This window comes from Chrysoperla carnea, chromosome 4 (assembly GCF_905475395.1).
Source record: "Chrysoperla carnea chromosome 4, inChrCarn1.1, whole genome shotgun sequence".
Lineage (NCBI taxonomy): Eukaryota > Metazoa > Arthropoda > Insecta > Neuroptera > Chrysopidae > Chrysoperla > Chrysoperla carnea.
This window is the reverse complement of record NC_058340.1, coordinates 43,061,559-43,083,390: the sequence shown is the minus strand read 5'-3', so window position 1 is coordinate 43,083,390 and position 21,832 is coordinate 43,061,559. Positions and strand designations below refer to the sequence as shown.

The window sequence follows — 21,832 nt, the reverse complement described above, 5'->3', positions numbered from 1 at the left end:
CCACTAGTATCGTAAATAACTATTTCAATTTACAGGATACATTAAAAACATTACAAAAACAATTATAATGTGCTCAGAAAAAATTGTGTGCCTTTTCGAAGATTTTGCAAGAAGAAAGACTTTATACATGAATTTGTTCCCTAAAAACGATCACATAATCATTTATATTACTGGGAAATCTTCCTGCATTAAACAACAAATAATTTTAATAATAATACTATTAACAACAAATTCTAGAATAATTATAAAACTTCAATTGTTTACATAGCATTAGAAAAAGAAAACTAAACAAAAAGAATTAAAAAATTATTTTATTTTAAACTTTCTTATGTTTTAATACTTGATGCATACGTAAATTTCCTTTGCGATGTGACCTAAACTTACAATATTCACACGCAAACATTTTTGGTTTTCCACATTCGAATTTTATATGATAATCTAAATTTCGACGATACTTATAGGTTTTCCCACATTCACATGGAAAACGATGATTAAATAGCGATTCTGAAATTATATGATTAAATATTAATATTTTAATTTATAAATGAGATATACAGCATCAGAAATATAAATAACATAAAACATGGATTATTGCCAATGTTAAAAACACAAATTTTTTATTAGAAATTCGATTAACCGTTACTAGAAATTAATACCACAATAAAGGAAGACAACCCTTGAAATTGATATTGAATATACACCTGGATTATAGCTTTCTTTTTCGAAATATTATTTTATCACCTGTCCCATTGTCTATCTGTAATCAAATCTTGCAAGTCTAATTTGATCCACTTCCCGGTATCCGATTGAGCTGAAATTTTGCATGCACATTTAGTTTGAATGACAATGCATGGTAAAGTTGTAGCGTACTGATTTTCCCATCGCTTCCACCATATTTGATATATATATATATACACTTTTTTTAGTCTTAAATTAAAAATTTTCATAAAAAATACTTTGTAAGGGACAAGCTTTTATTGTACTAAAAAGTAGAAAATAATTTTATCTATGAAAAAAATTATATATTTAAAATATATGAATCGGAATCGGAACGCCTCATATATTCCACATGCCTAATTATTTTTCGGCTCATTCTTGTTATTAAGCGCCTCAAGCTTTTACAAATAGTCGGGTATGAGTGACTCATAGATAAAACTATTTTCTACTTTTTAGTACAATAAAAGCTTGTCCTTTAAATAGTATTTTTTATTAAAAATTTTTTGCACATATTTAAGTCCAATTGATTTTATAAAATGGTCTGAATTCTGTCGCCTAATGAGATTAAATAGTTGATACTGGCTATTCTATTATCACTGCCTCTTAATAAGTAATGAGGTTTAACCTCCGTTTATCTGACATTCGTATACAATTAAATTTATGATGTGGGTGGAGTCGATTATTTCGTTCTTATCCAAAAGACGACAGTGTCAATTTTACCGCCCCATTAATTATAATTGTTCACACTGCCCCCTGCCTGGATTCGAACCCGCAACTTAAGTCCAAGAAGACAAGCAGTTAAAGTCGACTGTGCTTTAACCCGCTCGGCTACTTAGCCTCTTATTACGTCTGCATAGCGTCAGATTAATCAGATATTCAAAAGAGGGTAAAAACTGAATTAAAAATTCCATTACATTCATACATGGAGAGAAATGTCGATTTGAATTTTGCAATTTATTATTATACTGACGACTAAAATTGAAACAGGAAGTGGCTTCCAAAAATATTATTATTAAGTGAAAGTTAATTTTTTATAATAAATTATCAATACTAATAATTGATAAATAATTGATGATTTATTAAATAATAATTGTAAAGCAACATAATAATTTTTTGGAATTTTTTGGAAGGCATGCGACTTCCTTTTAAGTTTAGTCGACAACATAATTAAAAATTTCTAGATTCGAACCATCCGCTCTCTCGGTGTCCATATAGGTCAACAAAATAAAAAAGGAATTAAAAAAAGTTTTAAAAAAATGTAGTTTTTTTAATAATTATTTATTTTAATATTTAATTTATTAATTTATGAACCTAAACTATGTTTTAATATTTCATGTGTGCGTAAATTTCCTTTCCGATGTGTTTTATAATCACATTGTTGGCATGGAAACATTTTAGGTTTTCCACATTCGTATGTTACATGGTTATATAATGTACTGCGATACTTATACGTTTTTCCACATTGTTTACATGGAAAACGTCCATCATTTAGTTTTTCTGAAATTAAATTATTAAAATTTAGTGTCTGGATTTAAGAATACCATATAAGTAAAGGATGAAGAGGGATATGTTAGGATTTACAAAAACTAATGTTCAAAAATAGAAAAATTTTTTAAAGGATGATTACTTAGTCAAATCTAAAGAAAACTTTGTATCCTCTTTAAAACAATTTAGGAAAATTTTAAATTTTTTGAAAACCAAAATTAATTTGAAAATAGTATATTATCGCCCTTATTATTCCCCTTTTTTGACAAAAATTGAAAGATAATATATAAGTTACATAACAAAGCTGTTTTATTTTTATTTTTCATGATAATTTTAAAGTTACAGCCAGAACTTTTCAAAAGAAATACGAAAACGTCCGACAAAAAATATGTTCGTAAAAGATCGTGTAACGTCATAATGTTAATTAATAATTGTGTACAGTGTATTCAATTCATATTATTACGTCACAACGATGTTTTGTGAATATTTATTTTGATGGGTGTTTCCGTTTCTCTTTTGAAAAGTTCTTTTAAAACTGTCTGTTACTTAAAAATTATCATGAAAAATAAAACTGTTTTGCTATAAAACTTTGAGAGATTGCTTTATAGACAATCTGCACGAGTTGTATAAACTATTTTTCTTTACGAACGAAGATTAGTTTTCTTTCTACACGATTTCCGTGCAATGACAAATAGCTAATTATCCTTCGCGTGCGCCAAAAAATAAAAAAGATAAGTAATTAGCTGTTTTTCACAAGCACCACTTATGAGTGCAGCAGAATTTGAAACTTTTGAGTGAAGGTGAGTGAAAGTATACAGGTTTAATAAAAATTATCGAGAAAAATTTATTTCAATGAAATTTATTTACAAAGAAACGAGTAAAAAACAATAAATAAATTAAACCTAATCAATATAAGCATTCATCCTACTAAAATATCACAATTCGCTCCGTACATAATTATAATGACGGAACGACAAAACGTCAAAAATTTTCAACTCACCATTACTTGTCAGTGAATTTTAAATAAGAAGCAAATTTTCCAAAGTTATTACCCACCTTTTATCAAATGATAAATTGATCTGAAAAAATACTTTTCCAAATGTTTGACGTACGGAGCGAATTATTAGTCAAATTTGAAATGATTACTGTAATAATTAAAATAAATTTTAATTTTAAAATGTTTTTCTTGACATTTTATACTTAGTTCTAATAAATTTCTAAAAACAACGACTAATTCTTAGATTTTTCCGAATACACAATTTATCTGAGAAAATATTCGTAGACATTTTCATTAATTGAAAGAAAACTCAAAAAGATATAGATATTTCTTAATTTATTGACTAATTTATAGTTAGTAAAAACACGATAAGATTATTATAAAAAATTAAAAATTTATGAGGATATTTCGGCTTCTTTTCAATCATTGTCTAGTTTTTACCCTAAGCTCGTATTTTTGAAAACGTATAAATGCTGATATCTTTTGATATTTCTGACTCCTTTTAGGAATTACCCCACTCAAAGCCCATCATGAAGAAAACTTTAAGAAAATTAAGTATATGTCGGCAGCAAATGCGTCTTTAATTTTGAGACAAATACTAAAATGTAATGAGTGAGACATGAACACCAAACGACACCATTTAAGGGTTAAAATATAAACCTATGGCAACGTTTGGAAATGATGTTTTGTGTACTGTATTAAAAATATTTTGTCACTGAAGACAATTTATGCCGGTCAAATTCTACATTAAAATCACAAAACGCGATGTAAAGCTGCTTTTTTATATGTTATTTAGACCCAGTCGGGGAGTGTAAAACTACGTTTTGCAAGCAAACGAAAAGTTGTGCTTTTCTCAGGTAGCGTAATTTTTTTTGCTTGGAAAACTTAGTTTCACACTCCCGTAAGCCATTTGTACTAGATTTTGAAATTTTATTTTCTAAAAAACTTTCAGCTATCTACAAATTTTCAACTCTCTATCTTTTAATTTTTGAAGAAAATGGATCCCAAAGTTTTGCTCTAATTTCCAAAGATGTTTACGAAAAGTCGTTTCAAACATAAATTAATTATTTTTTTTAAAGGAATATTTTTTACATTTAAACTTGTGCTCTATCTCTAACGGTTTAACATAAGCAACACTCTCAATTTTACCATTTCTGAAAACCATGTAAATTTTTCAAGCCTTATAGCTCAAAATCCATGAGACATGCGGAGTAGTGGATTGGCTTCAATTATTTCAAATTTAATATACTTTCAAAATGATAATAGCAACTAATGTCAAAAGCTCATAGTTTTTAAATTGAACTGCAAAAACCGAAAAATATCCGATTTTTCAATTTTTCTAAGGGGTCCAAATAACATACCAAAAAAAGCAGATTTGCATCGCGTTTTGCGATTTTAGTTTTTTTTTTTTTTTTGGTAAGAGTTTCTGCTGTAATCGACATAAATTTTTTTCAATCACGATTAGTATAAAATAATTTGAGGATGTTAATTATGTTTTCAGAAAATCGAATGCTCATATCCACGTATATCTTCATTATTATATAACATCCAATTTTGAACCATTTTATTAATATCGGGTCGATAACGACATATTATTGTGTGTTTAGCTAACGATCCACGTTGGTGGGCCCGATATGGACAATATGTACATTTAAATGCTGGTGCTTTACCACATTCATATTTTCTATGTTGATACCATCCACGTTTATATTTATACGATCGACCACAATGACATGCGTATCGACCGTTCACGAAATATACTGCAACAACACAAAAATACAATTATTAAAATCCAATGACCTTTTAAAAATAAAATTGATAGAAGTTTAGTATAAAATGCATTTGTTTGGGTTACTCTAGCAAAACTATTAAATATTATTGGAAAGTTGAAAAATTTCTCTCGATAAGTGAAATAAAATATGCGATTAAATAGTTCAGAACAGAAAGAACTCAAAAAAAAAAGTTATTTTGTTTTGAAAATTAAACTTTTAAATTTTTTCTGACCCACAATGCATATACTCCAATCATCTTGAGGTTTTATCTCAGAATCTAACGGACTAGGCTGAATTTTTGTACAAATCTTTCTGCACCCTCTATTTAAAAAAAGGTTCATCGTACAAAAAAAAATTTCAGGCAAAATTGTAGATAATTTTATTTTCTAGAACTTTTATAATAAATCTGAAGACGATTGAAGGCAAAGAAAACGAGATATTCTCAAAAAACTGATTTATGCTACCTTTGACCTTGAATACTTAAGGACGCGCACACGAGACCATATGTGACTTTTGAGACAACATTTGAACTATCAAAATAAAAATTTGTATAAAAATGCAGCTTATTCCGTTAGATTCCAAGGTTGACCATTCTTTTTGACTAAGATGATCGGGTTAGCACCTTGGCGAAGATTTTAGCTCTAAAAATATCAATGAAATTTGTATATTATGTGAATTTGAAGTTCATTTTGTTTCACTTATAGTACAAACTAAAGTCTGTCTTTCTATAATATTGAACACTATACAGCTTCGCTTAATAATAAGGATTATACAAAATATTGCAAGGAATAATCGTTATATTATAAACATTCAAAAAATAGACTTACCTTGAATATTTGTCAAATACAACGATCTTTACCGACGGTTGTGTACGCAAAATTGGGAAACGACATGTTTTTTTTTTGTAGTTGAAAAAAACAAGTCTAATAATTTTGGATTTAATTTACGTTAAGTATAGATTTTGATTCATGAATTTGAAACTAAGCTGTAAACATGAACTACTCCATGTTAACCTTTTTGTTGTTTCATTACGTTACGTTGCTTCGAACATAGTTTGCGTAACACTGTTTGTTTTTACTTCATGATAAAATCGAAAACAAAACTTGATATAAGTATTTCTGAAATGATATTCAACTTCCATGTATCAAAATCAGTTTAAAAAAGTTACCGTACATGAAGGCACAAAATTCTACGCAGACCTTTGTTTTTCTTTTTCCACCACTTTTGCATATTCAACCACGGTAAGCTCGCTATGGGAGGAAAAATGTTTTTCTATGAAAATGAAAAGCAAAAATAAAATTTGAAATCATTGAATCTTAACATTTATTCATAACAAAAATTAACAAATATGGCCATTTGAATTTGTAACAACAAAAATAATAATTATTTTAAAGACAAAAGAATCATAATTGTAGGTAACTAGAAATATTTTTGATTTCTTAAATTGGTTTTGTTTTTTTGGTAACAACTTTACATTAATTTTTTTTAGGAACAACATTGATTTAGTTTTAAAAATTCGTTTAGAAAACAAGTTACATTATTGACTCATCGCATTCAGTGATTATTTGAAAAATTCAAAAAATCATCCGCTTTTTAAATTAATTCTCAGTTTGACTCTTTTCTAAAGACTAGAAAAATTGAATGGTATTCTAAATTAAAATTTCAAAACATATAATATATTCTATTTAAATCTATTTGATTATTAAGTATAATAGGGGTAGTTGGCTATTTTTTAGGGCAACTTCTTATCCTGTTTATTACATGTAAATATTGAAACTTCAGTGATTATGTAGCTTGTTTATTTTGGTTAAATTTCGAACTCTGGAGACTTTGACGTCTAATAACAAAGATTATCGATGACCATGGAGCTAGTACAAAAGCAACGCGTTTTTTTAGTTTACTGTTTTTTAATTCATTTTTCAAAAATAAGTTGAAAAGAAAAACAGATTTATTTATAATAAGAGAGATAAACACATAATTGTTGGCCGTGCGTACCTGAATTGGGAGCTCGATTATACTAAGCTAGTGTCGACATCTCATATATCGATAATCCATTTTCTCTTTAAGATACATTTTTAGTAGAGTGAAATTACGCCTTGTGTATGGATTAAAAGTTCGAGCAGTGAAACTTGGGGGTTTTTCTTTTCACATCAAAATAAGTATTTTTTGAAATTTTTTACTTTCCCGGAGTGGTGCAACATGTTTAAAAAACAAAATGGCGTCAAAAATGAAATTTTTTTCAGAAATTTTATCATTTTTATTTTATATTCGCAAAAGGAGACATCGGTGCATATCCAAATTTGGTAGGTTTGTAGTCCATGTTAAGAACTACTACTCATAATTTTTTGGTGGGGTTTCGTTCCTTCCCCTCCCAGTTATATATATATGTATACATACATATAGTAAAACAGTTCATTTGACTATAACTTGAAAAATATTCGATTGATTTTAATGAAACTAATATCAATAGTAGGTTTTATTACTTACAACTTTCGGTTAAAATTTTAGCGAAATCCGTTAAATAGTTCGGCCAAAATTTCCAATTTAGGGAATTGTTTAAAATGGCTGCCATTTTATGCCATTTTGTCCTACGAGGTTAAATTTTTTTTAACTTTAAAGCATTTTTAATTATCTTTCGATTTTATAATAAGTGGCTTACCCGTAAAATGACTCCTTGATCCATATTTTTGCGAAAAACGGAAAATTTAACACTTTCTGGTAATAATTGTTTGGGGGGTGTATAGACTGGCTTTGGGGGGTGTTTTTTGCTTTGGCATGAGAAAACTATTTTTAAAAGAGGTCTATATGGTTTAAAGCAAAATTTTTAAGTTTTAATCCCCGCGCTGTAAGGGGGAAGGGGTGTATGAAATAAATGTATCTTAAAAGATTTTAAAAAGAGGTCAAAATAGTTTAAAATGCTAAAGTAACCCAAAATTTTAGATGCTTTTATTAATATAGCACTTTTTACAACATCCACCCCTTCCCCTCCCCCTTTCATATTTTTTGCAAATTCAAAATTTTTATGACGTATAAAGGGGTTTTGGGGGTCGCTGATCTCGAACTTTTGGCCCAAATAAGTACACCCCCTAAAAATATTACAATTGTTTTTGATAATCTATTGCAAAATTCGAGATCAGCGACCCCAAAAACCCCTTTGTACGTCATAAAAATTTTGAATTTGCAAAAAATATGAAAGCGGGAGGGGAAGGGGTGGATCTTGTAAAAAGTGCTATATTAATAAAAGCATCTAAAATTTTGGGTTACTTTAGCATTTTAAACTATTTTGACCTCTTTTTAAAATCTTTTAAGATACATTTATTTCATACACCCCTTCCCCCTTACAGCGCGGGGGTTAAAACTTAAAAATTTTGCTTTAAACCATATAGACCTCTTTTAAAAATAGTTTTCTCATGCCAAAGCAAAAAACACCCCCCAAAGCCAGTCTATACACCCCCCAAACAATTATTACCAGAAAGTGTTAAATTTTCCGTTTTTCGCAAAAATATGGATCAAGGAGTCATTTTACGGGTAAGCCACTTATTATAAAATCGAAAGATAATTAAAAATGCTTTAAAGTTAAAAAAAATTTAACCTCGTAGGACAAAATGGCATAAAATGGCAGCCATTTTAAACAATTCCCTAAATTGGAAATTTTGGCCGAACTATTTAACGGATTTCGCTAAAATTTTAACCGAAAGTTGTAAGTAATAAAACCTACTATTGATATTAGTTTCATTAAAATCAATCGAATATTTTTCAAGTTATAGTCAAATGAACTGTTTTACTATATGTGTGTATACATATATATATAACTGGGAGGGGAAGGGACGAAACCCCACCAAAAAATTATGAGTAGTAGTTCTTAACATGGACTACAAACCTACCAAATTTGGATATGCACCGATGTCTCCTTTTGCGAATATAAAATAAAAATGATAAAATTTCTGAAAAAAATTTCATTTTTGACGCCATTTTGTTTTTTAAACATGTTGCACCACTCCGGGAAAGTAAAAAATTTCAAAAAATACTTATTTTGATGTGAAAAGAAAAACCCCCAAGTTTCACTGCTCGAACTTTTAATCCATATAACAGCCTTTTTTTGCTTAGATTTACTCCAGTATTTGTATTTGTATTAACTGAGCACTCGGTAATATTCATTCCGCTAGACGCGCGCAGTCATTTGAAGTTTCAAAGTTGGGGTGATTCGGGGTGATGAAATGAAACCTAAACTTTTCTAGGTACCATTTTCGAACTTCCTCCGTCGATATCTAAATGGCATGTTTTCACTCAAAACAATAATCACATCAGCTCAAGAGCTAGTAGGCTTTTTCATTAAATACCACTCAAAAGTTCACTGGATAATAAAATTTATCAAATGGATAATAAAATTTGGGCCAAAATAAGAATAATTAGTCAACTACCCCACTTTATTAAGCTCGTATTTTTTTTATTTAAAATTAATTTTTTTATTTGTTTACTTCAATTCTTTTTTACTCATTGAAGACCCTGCCGCCGCAGCTAGTGTAAATAAATCATTTGGCGTTGTATTAGCATGTACACGTCGTATATGCTTTTGTAAACTGGCCGGATAATGTGTACGATGTCCACAATGATCACATGAATACATTGGCTCTTTACCACATTCATAACGTTTATGACGTAACAACGCAGATTTCCATCGATACGTTTTTGTACAATTTTGACAATTATGCATTTTATCAGTGGTCGTATTAAATGGTATTGTTGCACCACTATTTAATAGTATACTTGATGATGGTATTGTTGTGGCGGATGCAGATGCAAATACACTATCTAATTTATGTAAATTTGTGGCCGCAGCAGACCATAACATAAATGATGGTGTTAAATTTACTAAATCTAATAATTTTTTATCTTCGTCGCATTTTTTTATTAAATCTGAAATCAATAATTTTGTTTGTTAAATATATGGTGCTGATTGGAAATTAATGTTTGATAAAAAACACACTTAAAGGAAAACATTTAGTTTTGTGAATGCGATCGGATTATGTGTAATCACAAATTCGTGCTAAATAGATGAACAACACAATAAAAGAATATACCTTCGTATGTAAACACTTATTGATGATGATAGAACAAAATGGTGTATGTTAATGAGATACTAAATACTGCACATTTTCTTCAATTTTAGATTACCAAGAAGTAAAGCAATCTCAATTTAGACATCGATACCCCAAAAATATTAAAACCTTAAATATTAAAAAAATTTTACCTTTTCCTGATGTTTTTGGAAAGTTTTTTTTTTTTTTTTTTTAATAAGGAAACAGTGTTTCAATTGATGTCAATTCTGTTCTCACTTAAATACAAGTGAAGAAAATGCGTAGAAATAAAAAAAAATAGAAAGCTGTTATCAAAACCAACAAAAGTTGTTAAAATTGTGTAATTTGTCACTACGAACATAAATAAATGGTAATTTTAATGTTCCGAGTTTTTTTTTTTTTTTCTAAACACTTTTTTCGAAGTACAGGGGTGATTAGGCTGACTCTTCGCGTTGCTTGATTTGACCCTAATTATTCCCTATGAGTACTTAAAAAATCGGTTTATGTTAGGCTAAGACAGAATTCGATTTAAGCGTTGAAAGAAGAGATCAATGAAGTATAAAATTTTTCTATGAAACAATTTTTCTAAGCATAATAAACATAGAAAGTTGATTGTCAAATGATATAAAAAAATTAAAAACAAAATATATAAAAATAATTTATTTGAAAGAATCATTCAATAATAATAAAATATACATATTTTTAATATTATTTAACTGATGTTAAATCATTTTTTCTAATAAACGTATGAATCTATGATAAATAAACATGATTTGTGCTCAACTCTTTGTCTGATCTGATCAAATCAAAATCATCAAATTGGCGATAATAGTTCAGTAAGCTAGCCTGAGTGACCCTTCTAGCATAATACTTTTAATTGCATATTATCCTTGATCATCATAAGCTTATTCGATCTTAAATTAACTATATTGTCAACCAAATGACCTGAGGAAAACGCAACAGTAGACATCCAATATTACTAACAAACGGGGGCACGACAAATCATTTCTGATATACAACATTTTTCTTCTTAATTAAGAAGCCCTCATTATTTACTTTCTAATTACGTGTGATCTAGTTCAGGCATGGGCGAGTTATTTTTAGTCGAATTCACCATTGTTATAACTTTATTGTATGTCATAAACTTTATTGTGTGTCTCTTTATCCAAGTCCGCATTGTTCATAGAGGAGGAAGCGAGGCGGGTTTCTTAGTTTCTCTAATAATAATGAGATAGGTAGAAAACAAAAATGTTGTCTCTCTGTCTTACTCGTATTTTAGGTTATCGCTGGTTAGGTTGTCACTGTCCTACTCGTATTTTAAGTAAGGAGTCTCAGGGACTTATGTAAGTCCCATTTGCCCATGCCTGATCTAGTTACTAAAATCGTCCTGCCATAACAGTCAAGTTTTAAAGATAAGTGATTTTACGACTTATATTCAAAAACTAACGGTATTTCAATTTACAAACCAAAACACAAAAACTTGCTTTTAAAAGTATGATATCAAAAATTTAAGAATCAATTTCAGACCCTTCGTCATCGCATGTCACGGGCCTTCAATTCTGTCCCACATATTGTTTTGATAAAGAGGTTAAATTTAGCAAGAAGTTGTTATTTTTTTTTGTAAATTTTAGAAAAGCAAACTAAAATTGCTATGCGTTATTATTCTTACTTTTAAAGTGTTAAAAAAATTAGTTTCCAAACAAATATTAACAAAAATTTTTAAAGATTTCTATCTCTAGTTAGACTCTCTTTGCATTATTTGCGCAAATAAAGAAAAAACAACAAACAATGTAAAAATTATTATTAGATTTGTGAAATTAAAGTATTTTAACCAACCAAAAAAGGAAAGACGCATTAAATGATGGTACTTTAAAATCAAGACAATTAAAAAATAAAATATTCATTATCTATTAATTCTTTAATTTTCTTTTCTAAAATTTCTCTGAATAAAATATTCGTAATTATTTTAAAACAATGTATGGAATCATTATTACTTTCCTTGCCCATATTAAAATAATAATATAAATCTCAAAACGGTGAGAATAAATCAAATAAATTACAAACAATCCATTAAAAATATATCTAACAATAATAAGTGAGTATAAAACTAGATTAAAAAAAAAACGTTTTATCAAATAATTAAATAATATCTACAAGTCTGTAATTATTAAATTACGTATAATATCAATTAAATATTTGAAACAATAATTAAAAAAAGAGAAAACTAAAACATTTAACACGTTAGAATCGAACCTGAGGAAGTATTTTACAATTTTTGTTAATTTTTAATAGATAAATTATTATTTTTTTTAAACTAAGTATATTCCAAATATTTCGACTAGGCTTTTTCTTTATTTTAAATACACCCTCAATGAAACGAGAGATGATACTTAACAAGAATAAGTAACTCAAAAATTATTACTGTGCAAGTGATAGAAAAATTATATTATTTTCTAATTTTGTTCGAGAAATTATATGACATATTGTTGATAATTATGCGATCTTGGGAAATGTTTCTAAGCACATCCGACAAACTTCCAAGAAAATGGTTCTTTAATTTTTTCATTAATTATATTGCTTCACTATCTATTTGAAAGGAATTTTTTCTAAGATAATGTTTTAAGTAGTTGCCCCTTAACGGCTAGATAAATCAGTTTATATAAAAACAACCCGTAAAAATAAAAAATAAAACTTCAAAATTCAACTCGTAGGTATATCAATTTATACCTTTCAGTTTATATGTTCTAAGAATGTCTTTGCCATTTAACCCATAAGAAGTTACGTTAAAGTATTTTCAGCATGATAAAACCCTTCTTTTCGCTAGAATTTTATGAATTTTTTTTCACAGACTAAAAATAGGACTATTAAATTCTAAATGTTCATAAGTTTTGACCATTTAACAACAGGAAATAATAAATGCCTAAGTTTCCAATTTTGAAAATTAATATCTCGAAAACAAAACGGCGAGGATATTTTTATTTTTTCTAAAAACATTTCTTTCAACTCTCCTACATTTTTTTTAAATTCTATCAAGAAAATTGTAAAAAATATCAAGGAGCACAGTCAATTTTACATACTTTGACTCTCGAAATCGCGAACTTTGCAGCTGACTATCTCGCGATCTAAAAGACCAAAAATTCTACAACTTCGAGATTTCTAACGAACATTTTTCCGAATCTGTGAAAAATAGGCAAAATTGTCGACAAGTTTTTCCATGCTGGAAATACCTTAACCAGTTTCAAATTTTTGTTCGTATAATTTTAAAGGAATTTTAGACATTACCAAAGATATGAATTTTAGCAGAGAATGTATCGAAAATGGCATATTAATCGCAAGAGACTTAACAACCGAATATTTTTACAAAATAAAAATTAAATATTTAATTGGGAATTTCCTCCAAGAAATAATTCCAAAGTTTTAAAATGCCTATTGCGGATATGTTTTTTTAAATCATCTTTACGATATGATGCATGATCACATAAGGTACAAGAAAATGATGGAATTTTTCCACATTCATAACGCAAATGTCGTATAACTGCTGATTTGTTTTTGTACGTTTTATAACAAAATAAACATTCAAAGCGGCCACAATTAATTGTATAACTCATCATTTCACCATATCCACCTAAAAATGAAAACAAAAAAATATACAATTGTTGGTTGTTTAAAAAATTTTTATAAATAAAAATAATAATAAAATTAAAAAAAATAAATAAATAAAATAAATTATATAAAGAATTATAAAGAATTTTGTACCTGAAATATAATTTGTAATAGAAATTATATACAAACAAAAAATTAAAATCAAAACGAAACTTGGCGAATTGATGTTTAACTTTATTTTGTCGAATGATCAAACAATATTAAAGCCGCTGGATCAAAATCCCAGTATAAATTTTATTTGTTTTTTTGAAAATCTTTTACGATATTTGATTTAAAATAAATGAAATTTTAGCACTTGGTAAAATTATTATTATCCTTGCCTATCTATTTTGCACCAGCAGAAATCAAGTTGGTTAATCAAGTTGGTATTCAACGTTAGTTACTAAAAGGTAAGAGAAAGAGCCCGCTTTCTACTTTCATTAAAATCAAATAAGGTTAGGTTATATTGGCTGTCCACGAAGGACACACATAGACTATAGAGCCCATTGTGATACCATATATGGGTTTTACCACCTTTCCGCTGATAATTTCATTTATCAACTCCTCAATTTCAGAGGCTGAGTGCACCTCTTTCATGCATATACCATTAATTTTGTGGCGGCGGCGGGAATTTAACCCGTTACCCTAAGCATAACGCGGAAGGAATTGATTACACCTTAACCAACTGAGCTAATAGGGCGAAAAAATCAAATAAAGTCCAATTAAAAATTACATTACTAACTTGTAACTTAAATATATAGTAATTCAAACGATTGCATAAAAAAAAGGTTAAAATAGAGCGAAAAAGCAAGATCTGAATCGATTTTATGAATGATTCTTATGTTTTATGCAAGCATGTGCGAACGAATAACAGTGAACATCAGTATTTTTTCTAAACAACCTCAAGTTCGATCCCTATTTTTTATGTATTCGAAAACAATGCTTTTTAATGTGGCTTTGTGATGTGCTTTAAAATCACAAAGTTCACATACAAATCGAGGAAGAATTCCACATTCATATCTTAAATGACGATTTAATGATTTTTGTTCCACATATGATTTTCCGCATTGTTTACAGCCAAAACGGCGTAAAAAATTTTGGCCTTTAGGAAATTCTTTTATTGAAATAATTTTTTATAAAATTTTCTTAAAGATCTCTCCCAATCCCGTCATTTTCAAATAATTGTCATTCTTTCTTTTACAACAGAATTTGAGGTCAAGTTGCGTTTGGATTTTTTTTTTTTTCAATTTTCAACATTACCATGAGTTATCAAAAAGTAATAGAAAGAGCAGCTCTTAATTATCAATAAAATCAAATAAAGGCCATTAAAATGTTTAATGATTAATTTATTAGCTACTAAAAATAGTAATTCAAACGATTGCACAAAAGAAAGGATTAAACTATAACGGAAAAGTTGAATCTGAATTAATTTTATGACTAGCTGTTAACCACTTGTACTACCGTTAACGAATGTTTATGCAAAATTTGAAGTAGATTGGACCAAGGAGTCATATTGTCCCATACAAACTTTACCCCCGTTTTCCACTCCCTTAGGTGTAGAATTTCGGAAAATCTTTTCTTATCAGATGTCTACGCCATACAAAGAACACACATCAGTAAGGCATTCAGCACATAGAATACAACCTCAAGTTTGATCCTTGATTTGGATTAAAAAATAATTTTAAATTGTCCTTAAATATTTTTATTTTCAAAACTTTAAATCAAATTAACTATTTATAAACGATCAGTCATTTTTAAGGAAAATATTTCCAATATTCTTCAAATTACGATACATTTTTTGTGTATTCGAAAACAATGCCCTTTTAAAGTGGCTTTGTGATGCGTTTTAAAATCACAAAATTCACATACAAATCGAGGAAGAATTCCACATTCATATTTTAAATGGCGATTCAATGTTTTTTGTTCCACATATGATTTTCCACATTGTTTACAGCCAAAACGGCGTAAAAATTTTTGACCTTTAGGAGATTCACCTGAAAAATATTGATTTGATTAAAACAAAGCTTTCCTTTATGTATGACTTTACATGCACATTTTTTGTTTTATTTGAATATAATTTTTAAAGTTTATTGTTGTAATAATTGTTGTAATTGTTGTAACACACAAATATTGTTACATACTATATTAATACTGAGTTGTTCTGAGCGTCTCACTATTCATGTATCGAAATGTCTCTAGAGGGCGCCATATTCAATTTAATGTGACGTAGCCTATAACTGTAGGTCACGTTTATGTTCATATGCATATCGTTCAAAATCATATTCCTCCTTTTTGCTTTGTCGTAGTCGAGTAATAAACAAACACCTTATATCAGACTACATGATTAGTTGTGTTTAGATGGTGTGCAAAGAGGTACTAAAAGAGAGGTGTTGACTTTTTGTTGAAAAATAATCATTTCAATACAAACGAAAGTAATTTGACATTAAAAAAATTTTGAAAGTGAATTTTTTAATAATAAATAGCAAAATAATAGTTGGATCAGTCAAGCGGATAAGATTACGATTAAGCCAAATTAGTAGCCTATGAACTGATTTTATGTATCTTGCTTAGTATGGAGTATGGACGAATTGCTGCAAACCTTTTTTATTTTAGCACCCAGAAAGTTCGATCCTATAAAATAAGAAGATTTTCAAATCTGTATATTATTAATCAGTTTTAGGGAGATTAAAAATAGAAGATAAATGTTTAAATTAATATATTCATACTGAAAGAATTATAAAAAATTATAAAACATATTTTCAATTTTCAGGTTATTTTATGTACTCGATAACCATGAGCTTTTAAAGTGTTTCGGCGATGTGTTTTATAATTACAATATTCACATTGAAATTTAGGAGTAACTCCACATTCATATTTTATATGACGAGTCAAATTTCCCTTTTCCGTATACGATTTTCCACATTTATCACAATTAAATCGTGCGGATTTTTTTCTTTTATGAAACTCATCTACAAAACATTTATTTGATTAAAAACTGTACCAGCTTTTCTTTAATAAGATTTATCTTAAATTTTTATTTTCATTTGATGGCATCTTTTTGTGAAAAGAATTAGAGGAATATAATAAGAATAATTATGGTCCATTTTTAAAATTTATTGTTAACAATTTTTAAAATCGATAAGGAAAATTTGTTAAAAAATTATTAATAATTTTACAAAATTAATTCAAATGAATAAAATTTACAAAAATATTACATAATTACTTATTGTTTGAAAAATAACAATAAAATTCTACTCATATTCGTGACTCCAAGAAACTAGGTAAAAGTGGCACTTAATGGCGGTAGAAGAGGGTATAAATATCTATCTCCATGGTATAAACCAACAAAAACCATCAAAATCATGCTTACGTAATTAATAAATGCCTCCTAATTATGTTTGTGGTATGCGAGTCGCCGTGTTATCTCATCTATTAAATAATTATTTTAATGATATATGAGCAAATAACAATATAATAGAATTAATGGAAGAAAAACAATAACAATTTTTTTTTTAATTTTCGGCTTGAAGTAACTGACAATTCTATAATTTTTTTTAATTTTAAAATAAAATTTGTTTCATTTTAAAAAGAGGCATTTTTTATGTTTTTTTCTACCCCTTAACTATTTAAAAGATTAATTATTTAAATGTAATTTTTGACAGCGAACGCAAATTTTGTGAATTTTGAACTTGGTCCAGTTCCTCATCCGTTGGTTCTGTATTCAAATACGATTCAAACTCACAACTTAAAATATGAAAATTACTGTATACAGCCAAATAGTAATTATTTTTAATATAAAAAAGATACTTGGTTATTATTTTACGCAAAATTACATAAAATCTTAATAATCTGACAGTCGTTTAATTCTCAAAATATACTTTTCTTATGTATTCGATAACAATGTAATTGTAACGAAGCTTTGCGACGTGATCTAAAATTACAAAATGCACATTCAAATTGAGGAAGAACTCCACACTCATATCTTTTATGACGAGTCAGATTTCCTTTTTCTGTATACGATTTTCCACACTGGTCACAATCAAAACATCCTTTTATCTTCGTACGAAATTTACCTACAAAATATTTATTTTATTAAAGCAAGGAACGTGCTATTTCCTTTTGTATGTTTCATTTCGATTCGTTTTCGTGGATTGGGTTGTTTAATGAAAGAAATAATCAAATATTTATACTTTATTTCACGTCTTTATCTTATCAATCAAATATAAATGATAAAAAGTCTAAAATTAACAACAAAAATTGTATAAAGCTCCTTGTTTTAATTGTATGCGACGTGGGATTCTGGTTTACAATCAGTTTCCCCTACAGTCAGTTTATTTTTTTAAATTTACCATACGTGTTCTATCGGTTATTATTGGAAAAATTATTTGCTGTTAGAAAAACAGTGGTTTGAAAAAAAAATACGATGATCGGTTTCAACGGGGTTTCAAAAGCAGTTAGAAAATTGTTTATTTAGAAAATTTTCTAAAATTTTCGTTTTCATTGTTAACTAAAAAAAATGTTTAAATAATTGACGTAAAATTATTTGGCTTCGAGCCCTTCTTATACATACACTTAACAAAATCTCGGCCAAAGACCTTAAAAAATTGTAATTCTTTGTTTATAAGTTTTGGTCAATTAAAAAAGTATTAAAATTTTTTACGTGACCTTTTAAAGTATATCCACGAAGCCAGAAAAATTTACGTCAATTATTTAAACATTTTTCTAGTTTACAATGAAAACAAAAATTATGTCCACCCATATAATTTTTTAAAATAGTGTCTCAGTACCTTGGAAAAAAACCACCAAGAAAACTCATGCACGGTTACGAATACTGTTAAGTCAAGAATTATGACTCTGGGAAAATTAAGTCAGAAGAATTTAATAGTAATATTACAATTTGATGTTGATTTGTCTGCTATCTCTTACGCATTAAAAGATTAAATATTTAAATTCAGCGCAAGTTTCGATAATTTTCAACCTACCCCAGTTCTTCATAAGCTGGTCCCACATTCAATTACGATTCAAACCGACCACTTAAAATATGGAGAATACGGTATACCGTAATTATTTTTAACCGATATAAATAAATTTGTTATTATTTTATACAAAAAGCGCGCAAAATATGCTTCTGTTTCTCTTAACGAAGTAATTTTTGATGTATTCGATAATAATGTAATTGTAATGACTCTTTACGGCGTGATTTATATTCACAAAATGTACATTCAAATTGAGGAAGAACTCCACACTCATATCTTTTATGACGAGTCAAAGTTCCCTTTTCTTTATATGATTTTCCACATTGGTCACAATCAAAATTTCCTTTTTTCTTCACCGGAAATGTATCTACAAAACATTTATTTTATTAAAGCAAAGTCATGCTATTTTCTTTTGTACGTTTTATTTCGATACACATGGTTTCAAAAAATTTTAAATAGAGGGGAATGTAGAAATCTAGGAAAAAGTGGACTGTAACCGTCTTTAAGCAACGGTAATTCAAAGCATCTATTTTTATAAACTGGGAAATATAGTGAAAACTTGGCGGTTTCGGAGGTTGGTAGCCTTACGAAAAAATCAACGTTTTTTTGGAGAGGGCGGCAATAGAAAAATTTTTCATGAGCGTTTTTCAGAAATTAATAATTTTATACATTTCATATGCTTTGCCTACTAAACCAGGATCTTTTTAAGTAACTCAAATATCGAAAAATGCAAATTCGAGTTTTTTGACTAAAATAATCAAGTTGAAGTGATTGAAATAAAAAAAAAACTGCTTGAACTGTGTCTATCAGTAGAACTCTGAATCATTGAAGTTCTACTGGAATTAAAACAGCCTGAAAAAGTTAAACCATAATCAAGTTGTGAATATAAATTGTATTATTTATTACTTTAGGCCTCCACTGATTGCGATATCAGTTGTTGGTGAACCATGCACCAGAGGAATCAAGCAATGTGTTGTCAACTATGCCATGTGAAAGTTGCGGTTCGGGTTGAAGTTCGTAGGGTGTGGAGTACTGTAGACAGTCTGGTTTGTCATTAGAAAATTATTAACTGGTTAAAAATTTGATACATTTATTAAAAAAATATTTCTACAAACTTTTTACAATTGAAAATTTACTCTCTTTCTAGTCTTTTTTATGTATTCGATAACAATGACTTTTTAAATTGACTTTATGATATGTTCTAAAATCACAAAGAGAACATTGAAATTTTGGAACAACCCCACACTCATATCTCAGATGACGCGTTAATGAATGTTTTAATGCATACTTTCTTCCACAGGTATAACAATCAAATGTAGATTTCAAAGGATTTGCATCATAAAATTCACCTGCAAAATATTATTTTTTTATTTTAGAGTAGATTTTTTACACAAATATTACTATATTATAGGAAGTTTTTTAAGGACCAATGTAATACGTTAAAATTTTCACCGTATCATGAATTCCCAATTTTGCAGAATGTCGAACCAAATCACTTTTCTTTTTGTTATTTGATAATCTTCCAATTGGGATTTTGAAACAAATTTTTTTCTTTTGACAAAAATGGAAAAATCATATATAAATTTTATAACAAAATTGTTTTTATTAAAGTTACAGGCATTTTCAAATGAACTTTTCAAAAGAGAAACGAAAACGCCCGACAAAAAATGTTTATTAAACATCGTTGTGACGTAATAATGTTTATTGAATAGTATACACTTTATACAATTATTAATTAACATTATGACGTTACACGATCTTTTACGAACATTTTTTTGTCGAGCGTTTTCGTTTCTTTTTCGAAAAGTTCTTTTAAAACTTAACTTTAAAATTATCATTAAAAATAAAAAATAAAAACAGTTTTGTTAAAAAATATGATATGATCTTTCCATGTTTGTTAAAAAAAAAATTCAAAATCCCAATAGGAGGAATAACAAGTCTCATTTTCTAAATTTTCAGCTTGTTAATAATCACTCAGTAATATGGAAAATGATGCTGCACTTTGGATTGTTAGGTTTAATTTATGATACACATAAAAAATATATGATACAATTTTTAGATTTCTCAATATTTATTTCAAAACAAATATATTTTTTTAATAAATACATTTTTAAGTTATCATAAACATGACGAATACATATAAATAATTACGAAAAATTCATATATCCTTTGGTTTAATATTATGTCCGTATTACCGAAACCATTTCACGAAATAAACGGCCTCTTATGAATACGAAGACAATGGCCTTGTATACTAACTTTTTGATGTGATCTATAATCACAGTATGGGCATTGAAAACTGGGCGGCTTCCCACACTCATAAACTAAATGTCGTTTTAACGAACGTTTTCTTAAATAACTTTTCCCACATCTTGGACATACAAAAGAATTTGTTGATTCATCGGAGTAAAATATATCTGAAAAATTGTTCGTAAATTTTTATAAAGTCACTTATTTTTATGGTTTTTTGGACATATAAACGTGCTTAAAAGAAATAAAATTTTGATTTTAAATTTCTTTACCAAATTTAAATTACCTTCGACTCATAGCTTTTTATAAATTAAATTCTTGATGCTTATTAATCATGTGTTTTTTTAGATCACCTTTCCGAACTGATTTATAATGACAGTATCTACACTCAAATTTAGGCAATGCCCCGCATATGTTCAAATGAAAATTTAATGAACTTCTTAATTTATAGAATTTTCCACATTGTCCGCATTGAAATCTCTTAACATAAGAACCTGCAAAATTTAACGTCTTAATTTTCTAAAGGTTGGAAGTACCTATAATATGGTCAATTCACAAAATTCTACAAAATCAAAACAAATTCCATCAAAGTCCATTATTTTTATTAAAATCGAAATAAGGAAGTTTAAATAAACAAAATATAGATTAGATCATAAATAAAAATTGTTGGCAAATAAAACCTACCATTTCATTATTTTTGAGATATTTAATATTAAATAAGCTACAAAATTTTAGATTTATTGAAATGATTAAAATTCCAGACGGCATTATGGATTTGAATAAAAATTTCTGTATAAAATGAAAAGTGTCTTCGGACTCTTTTATGATTTTTAGATTTATTGTCTTGTATGATTTCTGAACACATGTCTTTTTAGGTTTCCTTTTCTAGCTGTTTTATAATCACAAAATTTTCAT

General features: G+C 28.0%; 1 protein-coding gene across 4 annotated transcripts in view; it reads right to left on the bottom strand.

Moving 5' to 3' along the window:
• The window catches only part of LOC123299073 (longitudinals lacking protein, isoforms A/B/D/L), a 422,122-nt gene that overhangs the window by 54,484 nt on the left and 345,806 nt on the right, over positions 1-21,832 (bottom strand). Inside the window, exon 5 of one of the 4 annotated variants that reach the window (XM_044881275.1) lies at positions 4,690-4,959. The exons of 2 other annotated variants lie outside the window; for them this stretch is intronic. In XM_044881275.1, coding sequence (XP_044737210.1) covers positions 4,697-4,959 — 263 coding nt within the window. In that variant the 3' untranslated portion in view covers positions 4,690-4,696. Of the gene's footprint in view, positions 1-4,689; positions 4,960-9,430; positions 9,889-21,832 lie in introns of those variants that run through there. One more of the 4 variants, XM_044881240.1, reaches the window with a different exon arrangement.